Source organism: Cephus cinctus, unplaced genomic scaffold (genome assembly GCF_000341935.2).
Source record: "Cephus cinctus unplaced genomic scaffold, Ccin1 Ccin1_scaffold0806, whole genome shotgun sequence".
Classification (NCBI taxonomy): domain Eukaryota; kingdom Metazoa; phylum Arthropoda; class Insecta; order Hymenoptera; family Cephidae; genus Cephus; species Cephus cinctus.
Genome location: NW_014333403.1, coordinates 695,151 through 714,348, shown reverse-complemented (window position 1 = coordinate 714,348; position 19,198 = coordinate 695,151). Strand labels below are relative to the sequence as shown.

General features: G+C 34.8%; 3 protein-coding genes across 9 annotated transcripts; 1 reads left to right on the top strand and 2 right to left on the bottom strand.

Moving 5' to 3' along the window:
* Positions 1 to 14: 14 nt before the first annotated feature.
* On the bottom strand, positions 15 to 4,813 carry LOC107270626 (putative ATP-dependent RNA helicase me31b). 3 transcript variants are annotated; one of them, XM_015745790.2, is made up of 8 exons: positions 4,512 to 4,813; positions 2,774 to 2,942; positions 2,460 to 2,666; positions 2,202 to 2,373; positions 1,861 to 2,011; positions 1,557 to 1,752; positions 1,265 to 1,435; positions 242 to 538 (listed from the first exon to the last, which is right to left on the bottom strand). In XM_015745790.2, exons 2-8 carry the CDS (start codon positions 2,912 to 2,914, stop codon positions 242 to 244), a joined length of 1,335 nt encoding a protein of 444 aa, XP_015601276.1. In that variant the 5' UTR covers positions 2,915 to 2,942; positions 4,512 to 4,813. The 3 variants fall into 3 exon arrangements, with proteins under 3 accessions (XP_024943763.1, XP_015601276.1, XP_015601277.1); XM_015745791.2 differs by lacking the exon at positions 4,512 to 4,813 and adding an exon at positions 3,324 to 3,415; XM_025087995.1 differs by lacking the exon at positions 4,512 to 4,813 and having other exon boundaries at positions 15 to 538; positions 2,774 to 2,914.
* Positions 4,814 to 5,165: 352 nt separating this feature from the next.
* LOC107270693 (gastrula zinc finger protein xFG20-1) lies at positions 5,166 to 18,167 on the bottom strand. Of its 4 annotated transcripts, none has more exons than XM_025087996.1 (3): positions 17,451 to 18,167; positions 5,580 to 6,249; positions 5,166 to 5,501 (listed from the first exon to the last, which is right to left on the bottom strand). In XM_025087996.1, exons 2-3 carry the CDS (start codon positions 6,233 to 6,235, stop codon positions 5,336 to 5,338), a joined length of 822 nt encoding a protein of 273 aa, XP_024943764.1. In that variant the 5' UTR covers positions 6,236 to 6,249; positions 17,451 to 18,167; the 3' UTR covers positions 5,166 to 5,335. The 4 variants fall into 4 exon arrangements, with proteins under 4 accessions (XP_024943764.1, XP_015601422.1, XP_015601421.1 ...); XM_015745936.2 differs by lacking the exon at positions 17,451 to 18,167 and adding an exon at positions 6,863 to 6,988; XM_015745935.2 differs by lacking the exon at positions 17,451 to 18,167 and adding an exon at positions 6,857 to 6,975.
* Positions 6,909 to 19,084, top strand: LOC107270692 (vitellogenin receptor). Of its 2 annotated transcripts, none has more exons than XM_015745933.2 (32): positions 6,909 to 7,035; positions 8,662 to 8,734; positions 8,839 to 8,972; positions 9,609 to 9,740; positions 9,860 to 9,965; positions 10,058 to 10,207; positions 10,355 to 10,468; positions 10,549 to 10,674; positions 10,798 to 11,013; positions 11,113 to 11,284; positions 11,468 to 11,669; positions 11,826 to 12,017; positions 12,123 to 12,243; positions 12,357 to 12,497; positions 12,588 to 12,840; positions 12,924 to 13,120; positions 13,205 to 13,357; positions 13,423 to 13,559; positions 13,714 to 13,838; positions 13,909 to 14,096; positions 14,216 to 14,394; positions 14,597 to 14,841; positions 14,915 to 15,234; positions 15,318 to 15,557; positions 15,648 to 15,803; positions 15,889 to 16,031; positions 16,121 to 16,212; positions 16,279 to 16,516; positions 16,666 to 16,843; positions 18,187 to 18,481; positions 18,573 to 18,693; positions 18,759 to 19,084. In XM_015745933.2, the coding sequence occupies exons 2-32, from the start codon at positions 8,671 to 8,673 to the stop codon at positions 18,873 to 18,875; spliced, it is 5,247 nt and encodes a 1,748-aa protein (XP_015601419.1). In that variant the 5' UTR covers positions 6,909 to 7,035; positions 8,662 to 8,670; the 3' UTR covers positions 18,876 to 19,084. The 2 variants fall into 2 exon arrangements, with proteins under 2 accessions (XP_015601419.1, XP_015601418.1); XM_015745932.2 differs by lacking the exon at positions 6,909 to 7,035 and adding an exon at positions 7,705 to 7,836.
* Positions 19,085 to 19,198: the final 114 nt, after the last annotated feature.

The following is a 19,198-nucleotide window of genomic DNA, read 5'->3' as shown; positions in this document are numbered from 1 at the left end:
CCTCTCTCTCTCTCCCCCCCCCCCCCCCTTTAATCTAAATGTTTGTAGCACTGTTAGTCTTTTTTTTTTACACTGCTAAACACACCGTGTCGACTGTCTTCAGACTTAAGTAACTTTTCACTTCCTCTGAGTTCGAAGCATATCGACATATAAACATCATACGTACGAGTCACAATCACTTTTTTCCACTCTCAACATCCTTTGAGCGCTTCTATAGCTTCCTTTCGATTGCGTTTCGAAACTACTTGGACACGTTACCCTCTTCCATGCTATTATTGTCTTCCGGTCTTGTCACGTACAAACTGGGATCTATCACCTTTGGAATCGGTTTGATTTCAGTTCCGAGCTCTTGCTCGATGCGGTGCAGGGCGAAACGATCCTCGTAGGTGATTAGGTTAATTGCAATACCTAAATGTCCGAATCGTCCTGAGCGACCGATACGATGCAGATACGTCTCTGCCATTTTCGGAAAGTCAAAGTTGATCACAACGTTCACAGCTTGTACGTCGATACCACGAGTGAACAGATCGCTACACACCTGTAAATATAACAGTCGTAATTTCATGTATCAAGAAACTCTTCATCTCCTTATGATAATAATGATAACTCTAAGGAAATTATGGACACGGATCTAATAGTTTCACTTTGCAACGTGCTAATGCAATTTCACCCTTTTTCCTATCATCTTTCATATTATCCGATTGACTTTTCAAATAACTTTAAACACGTTTAAGGATATTTACACCAGAGTAACGAGATAAGGAGTGACCTAATGAAGTAATCAATCATTGAATAATCAATCAGATAAAGTATTCAGTTTATACAACATTTCAGATTCATACTCAATATGTTGTAAAATGACATGTCTATGGATATAATGGGAAATGATTTAATTAATGACTCTTCGCTATAACTTTGATAGTTATTAATATCAGGAAACGCTATAATGAATATGGTTGATTGGCATATAATGGCCATAACATTGCAATTAGAGAAGTATAAAGAACCTAAATGGATAAACAAGATTTGAGCAGTATACTTTGATATGCGTAATAAACAATATGTGCTTCGTAATGGGTTTCGTATATGTACACGCGGAGTACGCTTCATTATTACACAGCGAGAATAATAAAGGAAAACTTTTGATCATCAAAGCGTTGTGCCAATAGCCTTAAACTGTATGTAATCTGCGTTTAACGTTATGGGAACGCGATTTCAATGAGAATAGAGTTTAAAGGTAATATATTTGTCGTATAAAACTCACCAGATTCCGGCATAATCCCGCACGGAAATCGTGAAACACGCGATTTCGATGCGCCTGTGCCATTCTCGCATGTATGTAATAACAACAGTATCCAAGATCTGTTATCTTCTTGGCCAGTAATTCAACACGTTGCGTCGAATTGCAGAAAATTATGCTCTGCGTTATTTGTAACTAAAATAATCGAATGTAAGGTATTGAATTTTTTTTCTCTTCACCGACGGAATTCATTATATGTTAATAAATCGTGACATTGTTTAATGAGTGGCAGTGAAAATAAATAAATATAACTTACCTTGGAAAATAACGTGTTAAGGCAATGAACTTTCTGACGTTCCTGTACAAAGGCGTAGTACTGTGTCACTCCTTTTAGAGTCAACTCTTCCATTAAATTAATTTCATATGGTTCGTTCAAGTGCTTCTCCATGAATTGCTTTACCGTCAGAGGAAATGTCGCTGAATACAGCAATATCTGACGTTCCTTTGGTAATCTAACGAAGATCAAAAGTTATGTCGTTAAATAATATCGCGTACTCTTTTTATTATCCAAATGCTGTAATAAATTATTATAGTTTTTAATAATTTTTTATATATTATACCTGGAAATAACGTGATCTAACATCCCCCTAAAGTCTTGAGACAGAAGCTTATCAGCTTCGTCCAAGACCAAAATTTTGCAATTATCCATATTGGCAACATTTTTATCCATGAGATCAAGGATTCTTCCTGGCGTTGCTATTATCACGTGTACTGCAAAGATATTGTAACATAAGCATAAATAACGACATGTTAATTCTAAAAATACAAAGTACTGATGTCTAATATCTTCGTGGATACCATAAGTTATACAAATAGAGAAAAGTCTATGGCGAAACAACATGATAATGAAGACAATTTAGTGTTACACAATGTTCAGGCAATTCAGTCGAACACAACAAACCTTTTTGATAAATCCTCATGATGTCATCGCGCAAGTTCGTTCCGCCAGTAGTTACCATCACCTTTACATCCATATGCTTTGCAAGTTCGATACATATTTGCGATGTCTGCAGTGCCAACTCTCTGGTAGGGACTATTACCAATGCTTGTATAACATCTATTTGTGGGTCAACCTGTGAGGAAAAATTGGTTTAAAAAAATGATAATTATATCATATAGGATAGTATAGATAATAATATTGCGGTAGGTGCCTATGTACCTGCTCGAGTACTGGGATTGAATATGCTCCAGTCTTGCCTGTTCCATTCTTAGCGCGCGCCAAAATGTCTTTGCCAGAAAGTGCAATAGGAATACTAGCCTCCTGAATTGGAGATGGCTTTTCCCAACCTTTCTCGAAAATTCCCATAAGCAATTCGCGCTTCAGACAAAATTCCTCAAATTCATTACCACGTGTGTCTGTGACATCCTATAATATATCAAGGTATTGATTAGTGAAATGTTCTAAATACAAGATGGATCGTTTTTATTAGATCAAACTTTTACAATCAAGTAACAAGGAATTTATTTACTTACACTTGTCTTAATACGTTTGTCCTTGGGTGGAATTTTTAGTTTAGCTTTCCAACCTACATCATCAGTTTTCTCTAAGTCTGCCTTTGTACCAAGACCAGAATTCAGCATGTGATTAGAATTTATATGAGTTTCGGTCATCATATCGCAAACAATGCAGCGTCTCTATGTTCTGTAAAAAAAGATGTTCGAATAATTAACTTTTTTTTTTCATATTTATTTCTGACATAGAACAATTTTAAACATTCTACAAACAAATATCTAAAATGTTAGAACTGCAATTGGCTAGTCATGAATTGGAACAATAGAAAATAATACTAAGTAATAATATATTTCTGTATATCAAACATTACACTGTATTCGATTTAATAAATATTATCTAATGCTAATTAAAGAAGAGAAATACATTTTACTTATATTGTATGCAACTACATACAGAAGATAATTCACAGTATGCAAGAAATAGCATATTTATATAAATTAATATACTAAGAATCAACAAAGTATAAGTTTAATATTAAATACTACTGGCAGTTTGAAAATTGTGCTTTACGTTTATAAAAGTCAATGTATGATCAGAGTTACGATTCATAAATACTTTATTCAAATGAATGTTACTCTTTCAAGAGTTCAAACGAAACTTTCAAATATCACTGAATACTGCTGCTTGGAGAATGAAAAAAAAAATAACAAACAGTGTCGAAGGTATTGAAATTTCACAGCTTCACCTTTGTTCAATACAGTAAGTTTGATTTGAATAGTTTTTACATATTGGAAGCCATACAAACTCAGGATTAAGTTCTTGGAACACTGTTATTTATACAGTCTTCATTCCAATAATGAAAGTGACATTGAAGATGTCGTTCTTTCCCATGTAACATTCAAATATAACATTTTTGAAAAATTCTATCTTACACATTACCATTTAATAATATAAACAAAGAACAAATTCCTTTTGTAAATATCAATGAAAAAAGTATAGATGTAAAAAATTTCTTGAGAAAATTCTACAATCTCGAAATAAAGTTTTAATTAAAATAAAAGTTCAACTAGTTACTAGCATTGTCCAAGTTTAACAGTTCAGAGCAAACTATCATCACAAAAACATCGACGTCGTTATCAACGATCAGATGCTACAATTTAACTGGCTGATTTGATTCTGTAACTCATTTCGGATTATTTCTAACGAAAATTAATAATTAGCCTGAGATAAGCGTTATCCGAAATATCGAATTTTAGCAAGGATGAAACTTTATCAAAACAAAACCAAATTTTTATGGACGCGACGCCGAATAACACTAAGATGTGGCAGGACGCGGCGAATATTTGTCGAACGTTCGTATCGTCCCAAATGCCTCGACGCCCGTTATACACCCGTATGGAAAAAAGAATAAGACAACGAATAAATTGCTTAAATAAAAAATTGCCCGAATTTCGGTCTAACCTAGCTCGGTTAAATAAGAGGAAGAAAAGAATAGTGAAATTGATGAGACATACTGTGAATAAAAGAATTCTTCCGAAAAAATTGTAAAGCTATCACGAAGCGTATGCAGGATATACCGACAGGTGAAGGATCGCGGAGACTAGGAACGATACCGTAAGCGCAAGTCCGGTATAGTTCGCCGCGAAGCTCTAATCGAAAATACTTAGCGAGGAGACTGCACCCTTAACGAAAATGAAAATCTCTAATCTTATAACATTATGAAGACTACAAAACGCTCGCAAAGGCGAATCTACTTACCTCGAAATGGATGGATAGCGATGCTGAGCGAAGCACTTGATTGGGAAACAACACGCCAAAATGGCCGTTCCAATGTCAAGTTTTAGAATCCTGGCAGTGCGCTCTTACCGCGTTCTTCCCGTCAAAGCACTCCTTTATTCTTTCAGCTCGGAGAATTTGATACGCGCAGCGTGCGGCACTATTGTGTTTTTTTTCAATTAATATTTTCCAACTAACGCACTGCGTCAAATGCGGACAACAATTATTATCTGCGAATGTGCACGATGTGTGTCATGAACATGAAAGAATAAAAACACTCAGACCAGAAACGGTATGATTGTGGCGCTAGTGGCGTGGTAACGTCTATAGAGTTCTATGACGAATCGGACGGCTATTGGTTGACGGATGCCGTTGTCCGTACGTTAGCTTCTTGTCCAATGGCTTCATCGATCGTCAGAACCATTTGGAAATTCATAATCAGACATGGAAGCGGTTATTTCGAACCTTCTAAATTATATCACTTTTCGACAAACTTGAATCTAGTAAAAATATAAAAGATACTGAATAGACAATAGTTTTGTTAAAATATACAAATTGCAAGCCGTAATTAACCTATAATAATTTATATATTTATTGAATTGTGATTGCATTTATGTAATTGAATATTAAACTTAATAATATGAACATTATTTAATAGAATTACACTTAAATCTAATACATTTGTGTATATAGTATTTATTTATTAGACTTTATACTTATACTTAATTTTATATAAACTCAATAAAGTGAATAATTTAGAAGTTTGATTTAAAAATTGCAGTACTGTTAAAAACAGCAGTTTATATTCAATTAAAACTTTGATCTCTTCTTTGTGATATTCTGTATTTACGACAGGCTTCAGGACAATGACGTTCTAAGTAACGTCTTTGAGAAAATGCTTTAAAACATACTCCGCAACGCCATTGCCATTGATGATGGTTCCTTGTACGTTGGTGAGCACGCAGGTTAGACCTGTAAGGATAAAATTCATGTACAGATAAAGTTATATTTAATGAACTCCTCTTGTATCAAATATTTAACTTTACCTACCGATCAGCAAATGATTTGTGACATACAGGACATTCAAAAGGTCTTTCGCCAGTATGAAGGCGAAGGTGTCCTTTCAATACCCATGGTCGATCAAAACTCTTCTTACAGTATGGACAATAATGCATTGCTTTATTACGCTTCCAAGTTTGTGAACCATCAGTTTCAGCACACGACTTTTCATTATTGGAGATCTTCGTAGTTTCAATCAGTTTCTTATTTGGAGTCAAATACAATGGTGGAGACAAATTTTGTACATAAGTATTATTATAGTTTTCTGTGTGAACAGTAGAATTGTCTCTCTTGTTAACGTTAATATCCATAGCTGTCTTTAAGTTTTTTATTTCAAACTGCTTGGATAACTTTATATTCTGAAAACATGCTTTGTTGTTGTTTGATTTTGTTACTGTTTCTTGTTCAGTAGTCACTGTAGCAGAACTGCTTGCACTTGGTGCAGTTTCATTTTCTTTTACAAAATCAAAAAGATGCAAACCCATCTCATCAGGAATGGATGTGTTCCATAACATACCATTATCCCTTTTGAAACTATAGCGAGTAACAATTGGAAGCCGTGGACATGCCCAAACATTATTTGATTTCAAAGACACTTCCTTAATTGGCACTTTCTTTTTCTCTGCCAGTGGCGGCAACCATGACATTGATAAATCCGGCTCTGAAAATTAATGTGTTAAACATCTATTAATATATTAAAAAACATTTAACGCTGTTAAATGAAAATAAGAAAAATGGATGCCGTAAATATTTGTCGAGTCAGTGAAGTTTACTTTGAGCCAACAAAGGAATGATATAAAGGAGAAATACCTGTAGAATAATGATTTCCTTTTTGATACCTTGCCATTGATTTTATCAGGCAACGGGGCATTTTTGCACGCTATGATTAAGACGTTAATACCAAAGTAATAATTCGGATGAAATTGGAAAAACGGTGGCTACTTCACTTCATTCAGGATATACCAAGATACAGCTGATGGGAGAGCAACAAGCTTTTGTTTTTTTCGGTGATAAACCGAGTTGCAGGGATGTGCCATATAAAGCAATGCACCATAGATCAAAACGATCGTTACTAATTTTTGAATGAAATTAACAATGTTACATTTAATAAAATATTTAATAAAATCTACATTATACTATACATGAACTGTGTAATAAATGTTTATGAATGTAAATCTAGTGTTTCATATGTCTATCTTCATTATCATTTGATTTTCCAGCATTCTTCAAATATTAGGCATTGTACTTAAATGTAGTTTCACGACGACCTTTACTTCGTTGATAAGATTTTCGTTCAAAACAATGATGGGACTTTCAGAAGTCGTCTTGAACATCACAATCATTGTGTGAGCCGTAGTCCTGTGAACCTTTTACTTTTCCAATTTCAACGGCATCGTTATAGATTATTCGACAAAGAGCGGTGTATCAATTGGTTTTTCCACGCTAGGTAAGTAATTATTATGCTAAAATTAAAGAGAACATTTTAACATTCAAAATGTATTAGAATCTTTGAAATGAGGATAATTAATTATTAGAAAATTAATATTTTAGAATATTAATCATTAGAACATCAATTATTTTATCGCTTTCGAGCAGTAGATTTATGTGAATTTTGTTATGTCACGTTAAACACAAAAGACAGTTCTAATAAAAGAAATCATGATTATTTTTCAAACTTTCGAATGTCGCGTAAAATACTAACTTTATCGACTTAGTTATATTTAGAATATCCGGTAATAGTAATTTGATTAACGGTTGATTTATATCTTATTTGGTATAAAATTCATGACAAATCTCGGTTAAATTGACAGTAACAATTTAAATAATCTTCGAAATTATATTATCAAATCAAAATATTTATAGACGTTAATTTGACCGAAGACTGTACTCACCAGTGTACAGAAAGTTTAAAAATGGAACTCAAAGTGACAGTTATACCGAAATTTTATTTCGATATAATTCTTCTTCAAATTTACGTGATACTCTTGAGGATTTACCACCGTTTCGATTGACTGAGTAGATTACAGTTGAAATATGTCATTAATACTAAAATTACATTATAAATAAATGTATCAACATTGCTCCCAACACGTAATTCAGCAATGGCCGTGATATCCCCCTATTCGGAGTCATGATCATATATATACTTAAATTAATATATACCCATAAAGCCTTTGCGTGGCTCATTTCCTACTTGAAAGAGTCCTGGTGCAGTCGTAAAATTGAACCATCGCAACATTAACGCATGGTAGGTTTGTTAAAATTACTTTGAAAAAATTTTGAAAGATTAAAACAACACTGGCTGAACAATCACTTCACGATTCTTTAATAAAATCATATAAGATCAATGATATCCTTTTACATAAATTTCAAATCATAAATTCCCTATTATCTGCAGTGATAATTTTAATAAATAATAAATTATTAAATCGCAAAAAAATCTCATTACCCACTTGATCACGAATCAAAGAAAATTAATAATTCCACGTATACGATGCAAATAACTGTATCATTTGTTTAATAGAAATGATTATTCAATTCTGACCAATTTACTGTTCTTCTCGATCCTGAATCACAGAACAGACAATATATAGCTGTTACAAGGATACATTGTTATATCGGTACTTACAAAACAATATAATACCATAAAACAAGTAAAATAATAACAATAGCTCTGCCATAAGTTTCATCGTGAAATTTTCTAATAATTGTTAATTACTCTTTATGATAAAGTTAACCTTTAATATGGTTTCTCCTTAAATTTTCACTACATATTGTAAACATAATCTCTCTCTCTCTTCCTTACTTTCATATGTAACATTGAATATATAGAAATATGGTATGGCAATACGAATATGATAGTTCTTCGGTTTAACAGGATGTAAATGTTATTAACCCTACTGAAGTCACGCCGATTTCACTCTAAATGCCACAGACGACTAACGAACAAGAGATAAGAATAATAAGAAAATATTTATCAAACGTAAACATAGAATCAAAGAAAATCTCACGAGCAATAAGAAGCATTTGACGTAGCGTAAAAATTTCATATAAAATATATTTTTAATTCTAGATTTATACGATGCTACGGGTATTGTCAGGAATATTAATATGGAGTGTATTGAGTCCCTCTGTTCGTGCGATTGGTAAGAGTTTAATATTTGTCAAGTTATTATTCTCAAAGAATAAATCCAACAGAATTACCATTGATCGCTTTCGTCATATCTCTCATTTATTTATATGATTTCAGATATTTCAGAATGCCCTGCACCCGAATTTTATAAGTGCAAAGATGGCCTCTCCTGTATATCATCTTTTTTCCTGTGTGATGGAAGCTACGAGTGTGAGGATTTTTCGGACGAAACTAACTGTTCAAAACCTAAGGTTAGTATCACGTTGCATTTTTCCGTTAGTATTAGCCATTTTATGGTGTATATTTCACTGGCCACTGACCGAATTGCAAAAAAGCTCTCGAGTCAGTTGCAACTGACGTTACCGGCAGTGCCTGTAAATAATAACTCACGGCCAATGTCTTGAACATTTTGTTCTCCACGCCCAAGAGAAATCTATCATGTTCTGGGAAAAAACTATTGTATACATCTCTCTCCCTCTCTCTCTCTTTATATATATATTTCATATAACGACATACGAGAATTTTCCGGATATTAATGCCATTTTTCTTTTTCTCATATTTTTCCACCACGTGTGCCCAGCATATTGGATGAAGTGTAAACTTCGAAAAAATTGTCACGTTTCAGTCAATACAAATGTTACAAAGACGTCTGATAAAGGCGTCTATGAAGACGCGATAAGCGTGCTACAATGCAGAGAATTATTTACAAATAATAATATATAATGTATGATACACTTAGCCCGGGAGTAGCCGGGTGGAAAGTGTGAGACAGCCGATGGTTTGTCAAAGGGAGAATAAAATCACGCGTCCATTCTCGGGTTAATGAAATTAATATATAAGATATTGTTAAGTATACTTAGATATATTAATATATAATTTCATTACAGGAACGAAAGCTTATTTGCGATAAAAGTGAATTTCGGTGTCATGATAAATTATGCATACCGGAAGCTTGGGTGTGCGACGGGAGGGATGATTGTCTGGACGGAAGTGATGAAAGTTTTGGATGTAGTATTAATGTGAGTACCGAAATATCTCTGGTGCGATAATGCGAAACAGAAAATTCGTTTACGTGAAAATGAACAAAGTAAAATTGCGAAATAGTAAGTTAATCTAAATATTTTAACTTGACACATAGAAAACATGTTCAAATTTTCGCTGTCAAAATGGTGGCTGCATAATGAACGAGTGGGTGTGCGATGGTAATAACGATTGCGGAGACAACAGCGACGAAGTACATTGCGGTAGGTCTTGTCAAAATAGATATTTTGAAAAATTATAAAATTATACATTCTTACGATGAAATTTTCATCATGCTTAAATTTTCTTGTTTCAGATAATTCAACGGTAACCCGTATAGAATGTACTGCTGAGAATAATCGATATCTCTGTAAGAACAAGAACTGCGTCATGTTATCACTGGTATGCAATTCGGCGGACGATTGCGGCGATAACTCGGACGAAGATAGTGTAAAGTGCGATAGTGGTAAGAAATAAAAAGAAATTACTGAATAATTCAAAAAATAATTCCTCGAGGGTAATATTCGGTAGTCCTTTTTTATTTATATTTTTTTGTATTAAAACAGTGCTTCTGTATTTATTGATCTCAGAGGTGTTAAATATTTTATTGCAGCTGAGAAATTATGCTCCGTCAATAACTGTAGTCATTTCTGTAAAAGAACACCAAACGGTCCTCTCTGTTACTGTAGAAACGGATACAAGCTCGTCGGCAGTAAAATCTGCATCGGTAAAAGCGACGATAAACTTTTTTATGCTGAGAAAAGGACTCGTGATGGCAACTAATTCTTTACTATTTTTATCGATTAGATATCAACGAGTGTGAGATTTATGGAATTTGCGATCACGAGTGCGTCAACTCCCCAGGATCATTTCACTGCACCTGTCAGGCCAATTACACATTGCAAGACGATAAGAGAACTTGTAAAGCTGATGGTTCGTAAAAGAATCGAGGATTTTAAAGAATCGATGCTACAATTTATTAAAATGATAATACGACATGAGCAATCAGATTGAATTAAATAATAATTTAATTTTACGTGCTTTTTCATTGAACAGCAGGAGAAGCCATAATGGTCTACTCTACAAAAAGCGAAATACGTGCCCACTATCTTCAATCGAACGTTACTTTCCCAATAGCTCGAAATTTACAGCATGTCATTGGCGTCACTTTAGATGCTAATTTCGTTTACTGGGCAGATGCCGAAGTAGGAGACGAAGCTATTGTTAAGAGTCCAGATACTGGTGGACCAAAAACAGTGATCGTAACAGCTGGTAAGTAGCAGAAGAATTAATTTATTGATAGACCAATACTTATAAAGAAATATATGTTATATATAATTATATATACTAATATGCTTATCTCATTCGTAGGTTTGGGTCTACCCGAGCAAGTAGCAATCGATTGGATAACTGGAAATATCTACTTTACCGACAGCTATTTCAAGCACATAGGAGTATGCAACAATGATGGGTCTTATTGTACTGTGATCATCACGGAGGCTGCAGATAAACCACGAGGATTGGCTTTACTCTCAATGAAAGGGTTAGGATCACGTTGGATTAAATTTATCATATTCGATAGTCATTTCGAACTGCTCAAATCCCATTGAACGCTTTGTGTTGTAAATACAAGTAAACCCATCTGATCTCTATATACAGTCTATCAACATCCCGTGTACTTGTAACCTACAGTATTTAAACCAGGTTTGACGTTCTTTTTTTACAGCGAATTGTATTGGAGCGACTGGGGCTTGCAGCCTCATATATCAAAGGCCGGTATGGATGGTAAAGATGGTGAGCCATTTATCACGGAGAACTTAGTTTGGCCGAATAGCCTGACCATTGATTATCCTAATCAGAGGCTTTACTGGGTCGACGCCAAACTGAAAATCATCGAATCCGTCGGACTCAATGGGAGGGATCGAAGAGTTCGTATTTAGTAAATCCTTCTTTGATACCTTGTACGAAACGAGAAGTAGTATTATGGATCAATCGATACGATGAAACAGTTTGATCTTTTCGACTGGTATTACAGTTTCTCATAATAATTACCTTTTCTATTTCTCTTTTTTTTTTCCTTTTAGGTCGTACTCCACGCTGCTTTGGAACATCCGTATTCTTTAGCGATTTTTGAAAATAGGCTTTACTGGAGCGATTGGCGTTTAAAGCATATTCAATCCTGTGATAAGTTCACTGGCAAGAATCAATCTGTTTTGATCAAACAGCGTGATACTATTTATGGGATTTATATATATCATTCTGCAATTCATAAAATGGTATTTTTATAAGAGAATTATATTTTTTTGAAAATTCAGTTTTGAACTATTAGTTCAATGATTTATCAGTACGAGGGAAAATTTATTTTATTTATTTTTTTTTAGACTCGTAATTTCTGTAAGCAGAGTCCATGCTCACATCTATGCTTGTTAGCACGTAATGAGAAGTATTCCTGCGCTTGTCCGTTAGACATGAAATTAAGTAGCGATAGTCGCACTTGCACGGGTATGTAGAATTATTTATGATTAATTTAATATGTAATATAAGCATGATTTTCATTTTTGAAATGTTTCGTTCGATATAAAATATTGTTTATTTATTTATTTTTCTTTTTTTAGAAGAGGAAAAACAACATCAGTTGTTTATCGGAGCTAATTATATGGTCATAGAATATTACCATGCGCTCCTAGGAAAACCTAAACTCACGACAAGTTTGACGATGACACATATTACGGAACTTGCGTATAATTCACTTAAAGGTGATTAAATATTTTTTTCATTCAAATTAAAAGACAATGTCAAGTCCGTCGAAGTTTTTCGTGATACTCATAATGGTATTATGAATCTAGATACGATATTTGTGGCTGACGGGATTACCAATACGATATATGAATTTAATCAACGCAGTGGAAGTATGGACGTGGTAATAGCCGCTCAAAGCAGTCGAATCGGTGGAATGGATTTTGATTATTATGGAAACAATTTATATTGGTGCGATATAAATCATCGAACAATTCACGTTTATAATCTCAACACTCAAACGTCAGTGACATTTAATTATTCAGAAGAGCCGAGAGACATACTTCTAATTCCTGAACATGGGTACAGTCGATAATATTATTACATTGATCAATGTGCATTGTGTCTTTGTTGATGACGATCATTAATAACAATTATAATTATAGGATAATGTACGTGGCATTTGCCTCAAGCAAGAAAGTTCATATTGATAAGATGGAAATGAATGGAGCCGGTTCGAGAACCCACGTGATAGAAGATCGAATTTTGGGTCCAAATGTAGCCCTTACGTACGATCGAACTCTGGAACGTGTATTCTGGGCAGATCGTGGAACCGGTAGAATTGAGAGTACATCCTGGGAAGGTCTGAAATGATTGGAAAAAAAATATTTATCATTTATCGAAATTTCTTGTTTAACCGTGAATCAACGTGAAATAATATTTCAAGGTACTGATCGTCATTTGTTTCGATCTGGATTGGATGGGTTAGTGGACATTACGATTATGAAATCAGATATTTTCTGGACCGTTCATGGTTCTTCGAAATTATTTTGGGCGAACAAGAATGGTGCGATTCCTGGAAACAAAAAAATTACACTTGGTAAGCCCGTAAGAGCCAAATTTTTAAGTCAAATTTTTAATTCATTGTTTAATATTAATTTTTAGATATAGGTAATATTAACGGAGTATCACTGCCGATGCATTTAGTAACCCGTAACGAAGTTCACGGTCCCAATAATCATCCGTGCAGTAGAAACAATGGTGGATGTACTCATGTGTGTCTTGTATTACGAAACAATTATGTAAGTCAACGTTAATTGTTTAATTACGTATACGCAGTTGTACAGTGATTTACCTGAATGGTAAAGGTTTAAGTCGATCAAAAATATATTAAAAATTTTTAAAAGAAATGGAATTTAAAAAAAATACCGAATATACGTTATTTATGAATTTCAGATGTGTGCGTGTCCCCCAGGAATGATTTTAAGCGAAAATAATAAAGGTTGTAAAGAAGAAGTGCTGTGCAGGGATAATCAAATGGAGTGCAAAGGGGATAACAAATGCATTTACAATAATCAATGGTAAACATGTAAATTATGTAACTAATGGTCAAAATGAATTGTTATCCTGACTCAATACGATATTCAAAAGGTGCGACGGACAGCAAGATTGTTCAGACGGCGAGGATGAGAAAAATTGCACTCGTAAAATCTGCAACGCTAATGAATTTACTTGTAAAAGTGGGGAATGCATAGCCGAGGAAAACCGATGTGATTCGAATTACGATTGTAAAGACCGATCGGACGAAGCAGACTGTACGAAGAAAGCGTGTAATGAGGGTAATTGTTATTGACCTTGAACCATTCGATAATATATATTTAATCGGTCATATAAAAAATTCCAATAATTTTCTAATCACGATACTTCCTTATTATTACAATAAATTTATTCTGCTCAGATGAATTCACATGCGCGTTCAGCGGAGAGTGCATCTCAAAGTATCTCGTGTGCAACGGACGTGCGGATTGCTCAGATTTCACCGACGAAAGTGGCTGTAACAAACATACGTGTGACCAGGAAAGCTTCAGTTGCACCGACGGAAGTTGCATTCCAATATCCTGGAAATGCGATGGAGAGGTGAGTCTACCTAATAACCGGGTAACGTTGCTTAGAATATCTTTATTCATACTCTGCGTTGGAGTCAATCATAATTTTATATAAATATAATAAATATTCCCGTGTGTACATCTGCGCCTCCTGTCTTCTGTCTGTGAATAATCCCTTTCCTTTAATTTTAAGACACATGTTGCATACAATTTTCACAATTCATATTTTACAGGCTGACTGTATGGATGGCTCTGACGAAGGAGCTCATTGCCCGTCGAATATCTGTTCTTCAGAATTGTTCACCTGTTCGAATGGACACTGCATAGACAAATCATTGGTCTGTAATAATCTTAATGACTGCGACGATTATTCCGATGAGGTCGAATGCTCCGTTGAAGAAACAACTAAAATCGATGGTTGCACCAGCGACCAGTACCAGTGTTTTGCCACGGATAAATGCATACCTGAGAGTTTAAGGTATGGTAATAATGCTTGTGATGATAATTAAAATTTATAAATAATTTATAATAAAATCCCACTCTCTTTCTAGGTGCGACGGGGTGCAGGATTGCCCTAAGAATGATGATGAACATCACTGCGGGGGATGTCGAGTCGATGAATTTACTTGTGAAAATATGAACTGTATTCAACTAAGCGGAGTGTGCGATGGCGTTGATGAATGTGATGATAATTCTGATGAGAAGAATTGCGATCATCAACATCCTGGACATATTAATGGCGTCAATAATACTGTCAGCCTTCTCCATTGTGATCAGTACACATGTGCCACCGGATCCTGTTTGCCATTTAATTCTGTTTGCGACGGGACACCCGACTGTTACGATGAGAGTGACGAAGGCGGTGTATGCGGTATAGTAAAAAAAAGAAACAGATATTTTTTTTGGTACTTAAAAAGTATATAATGCTAAATCAACCTTCTTCTCTCGTAACAGAAAGCGCATGCGGATTGTTTGATCCCTGTGAACGCATCTGTCACAAAACACCGGCAGGCGCTGTTTGCAGTTGTCCCGAAGGATATCGTCTTCGTAACGACGGCACATCCTGCGAAGACATTAATGAATGCGAGGAACAGGCTTGCACTCAGATTTGTCTGAATTTACCAGGATCATTTTTGTGCTCGTGCTTCGACGGATATGTTTTACGTAGCGATTGGGCCACCTGCAAAGTCGATGGTAAGAATAAATTTATTTTAAATTTCAATAATATCACTATAACGAATCACGATAAGACGTTGATAAGAATGTTTTAATTATTGCCACTAGGTCCGCCAATGGTCATAATTGCAGCAGCGAAGGGGACAGTTATTCGAAAAATAAATCCATCATTACATCTGACGCACGACCTCTTTTATGATGATACTATGAATATTACCAGTGTGGATGTGGATGCTGCTCGCAATACGATATATTGGAGCGACGGTTAGTAGCATTATTTCTTTGGAATAACACACTTGAGTAAATCTGTACGGTGAATCGAGATAGCAAAGTGAATTTATCTTGACAGCGCATTATGCAACGATAAACAAGATGAACTTAAATGACGAGGGACGGAAGACGATACAGAATATCGGTCAACCGGAAGTACTGTCGCTCGACTGGATAACTGATAACGTGTACTTTTACGATACGGAATCGCTATCAATAAAAGTAAACTAATATACTCAATTTTGAATAATTAAGAAAAAAAAATCTCATAATTATTTAACTTTTTGAAAAATTTCCAATTCTCTCAATAGGTCTGCCATTTCAGTGAAGAAAAGTGCGCCAAAGTAGTAGCCATCAATGACATGTACAAAGTGAAGGCACTTACGGTCGATCCAATCCACGGGTAAAGTTTCTATTATTTAATTTCTTCATTGAGCTTCTTTTATTTTAACACATCGCATTTTTTTAGGTGGATGTTTTGGGGTCAAACGCTCTTCAGATTGAATGGTGCAATGAGTGAAATATACCGTGCCGATATTAATGGCTTGAGCGTGACTGGGATTGTTTTAAATAATCTTGGAGCCGTTAATGGAATAACTATTGATTATTTCAGATCACACTTGTACTGGGCAGACTCGCAGAGAGACGTCATCGAACGGTCGGATTTGAATGGTGTAGACAGGAAGATTTTTATCAGGACGACTGCAGTAAGTGCAAAGGGAGTGATTAAACATTTTTTATTTATCTTAGTTTTCTTATTCTGGTTTTTACCCTATACCGTAAATATTTTATCATCCAAGTCCATGAAATTTATGACATTCTTTCAAAATCTACATTATCGATATTTTGTCTTTAGCGCAATTACCCGTATGGCTTAAACATCTATGAGGATTCCCTTTATTGGCTTATCAATGGTTTGAACTTCGTGAAAAAATGTTCTCTACACAATACTACCGATTGTCAACAAATTCGACTCAGTTCATACACCGCGAAACATAGCTTTGCCATTTTTCAACCATCCCGGCAACCAAGTGGTAAGTCGTCGAATTAAGGCCGTCGTAAGTCATATGGTCACACGTACATGAAGTCATGACGTCATAGATATTTTTATTATACTAGGGCAACATTATCTTCAATTAAATCAGAAATTTGACTGTCCAAGCCAACTTGCTTATACGACAAAAATTTGGTCTGGTTGAAGCTAAAATTTAACAAAATTTATTTTTCATATATCATTATAGAAAAATATATGAACTTTCGAAAACGTCAAGCGGTCATAGGCTCGTCGTTATACCTGTTTCATTTGTGGCTATTTTCAGATGACTATTGATATAAAGCTGTTTCTGACGTCAAAACTCTGCGTAGTTAAGGTAGTTCTGCTGCTACGCAGAGGTTATGAGCCCTAGCGACTATATGTTGAATATTAAGCACTCAGAATGTATAGTAATTAGTTGCACAAATAATTCCGATTTTTTAATAACGTGCCCTAATTATATCCCGATTTTTGTTACAAAACTAATTTTAAATGCTTGCTCGAATCAGTTCATATTATAGCTTGAAAAGATAAGAGGGTGCGTGAGTTGGAAAATAATTGTGAAGACGTTATGGGTTTAGAATGAAATGATATATTATAGTATTTACAAGCTCTTGGTGCCGCGTGCCTTCTTGAGAGAGCGCCGAATTGTATCTCACTTTGTACCGACGCTTCGCATGCCGCGCTCGCTCTGCACAGGGTCAGTCAACCTGTACAGCGACACTCACCCTCCTTATTCGTACTAACTAAATTTACTCCATTCTCAACATAGCTATGTCGCATAATGCACTGTTGCCAAGCTTTTGCGCCATGTTCAGAGTGACGTCATTCCAAGCGAGCCGTTCCTTGTCAACTCATTATCGTCTCCTCTCGATAATGTGATTTATGCTTTGAAATGTCCGGTAATTCCACTTTTTTTATCCGTAACGTTTAACAACCACAAGATGCTTTTTATATTTCCACTATCTTTGATCTAAGTATTTAAATTATGAACAAAAAAATGCCAATGATTCCGGTCATAAGGTCCCATATAAAAAAGTCAACTTTCTACATTTAATTATTCTTTCAAATAACCGGTAAATGGACTTCTCATTTTTTGTGACATTTAACTGAATACTAAAACTTTCATATACAAAATTCTGATGCAACAGTTTAATTTACGTAGATGGCAGAACTACCTCAACTAACATATTTCGATATGCTAAGATTAAATAATCTGAATTCTCAATATGCAGGATACGCGGAATTTTAAGAAATATGCAAATAGTATAAATCTTTTGTGTCACTTGTGACTCCAATTATCTTGAACGCGTAACAGTAAAGTTTTATAATCCATTTTGGCAGTGGAAAATGTTTGCGAGGGTCACAAGTGCGACTACATGTGTGTCCAAAGCAAGAAGGTTATGTGCCTTTGTCATTATGGCGTTTCACCGTATAAGAACGCATCGTGTCCCGAGAGTCCTAATATGACAATGGAGAACAACTGGAAAATCCTTGATAAGAAGGTACAAAGTAGTGAGCGCGATGGTGGAACCTTCACTGGAATAATACTGACGGTCGCCATAGGAATTATGATACTATCCGCGTACTACTATTATCAAAAGAAAAAATTAACTCTGCTGAGAAAGACTGACGTGAGGTAAGGAGCGTACGAATGTTTTATATAAAGTGAAACAAACATTTTTTTTCTAATTAACTTATGCTTATGTATGTTGGCTATTGGCGTTTAGCATTCATTTTCAAAATCCATCGTTCGATCGTGCCAAGGACATTGAGAAAGCAAATCCAACACCAATTTTGATTCCTGGAGAGCACGAATACATCAATCCAACGGTCGACGTACAGCCCAAGGTATCTGAGTCAGGTTGTGCGTGACAGTTTATTGAATTAGTTTTGTATCCTTTATTTCTTTTTAGGTTAACGAAAAAAAAGAGAATCACTTACGTAAAACAATTGAATTGATGAATTCTGATCAATCTGAAAGTGAATTCGAAGATGCAACGTATTCTCACGACGTCCGTCTGATACGTTAGGTCACGGGGAGTTTATAATATTTGTATAAAAATATTTTCACAAGACTGGGCATTATTAATTATTATAAGCGGTATACACGCGTGTATATATATATTTGTTTTTTTACACTATTATATTATGTTATGTATTATTTTATAGAATTTTATTATTGTTGTTATTATACTATTTCATACAAAATTCAAATAAATGTATCTATCATGAGAATTAACTTTTGATTGTTTTCATATCAAGGGGTTCCATTCCCATGTGAGGGATTCGAAGAATCGATATACTTTTATTGCATATTTTGATTGTAAATAATCTCAAGAATATACAGTTCACT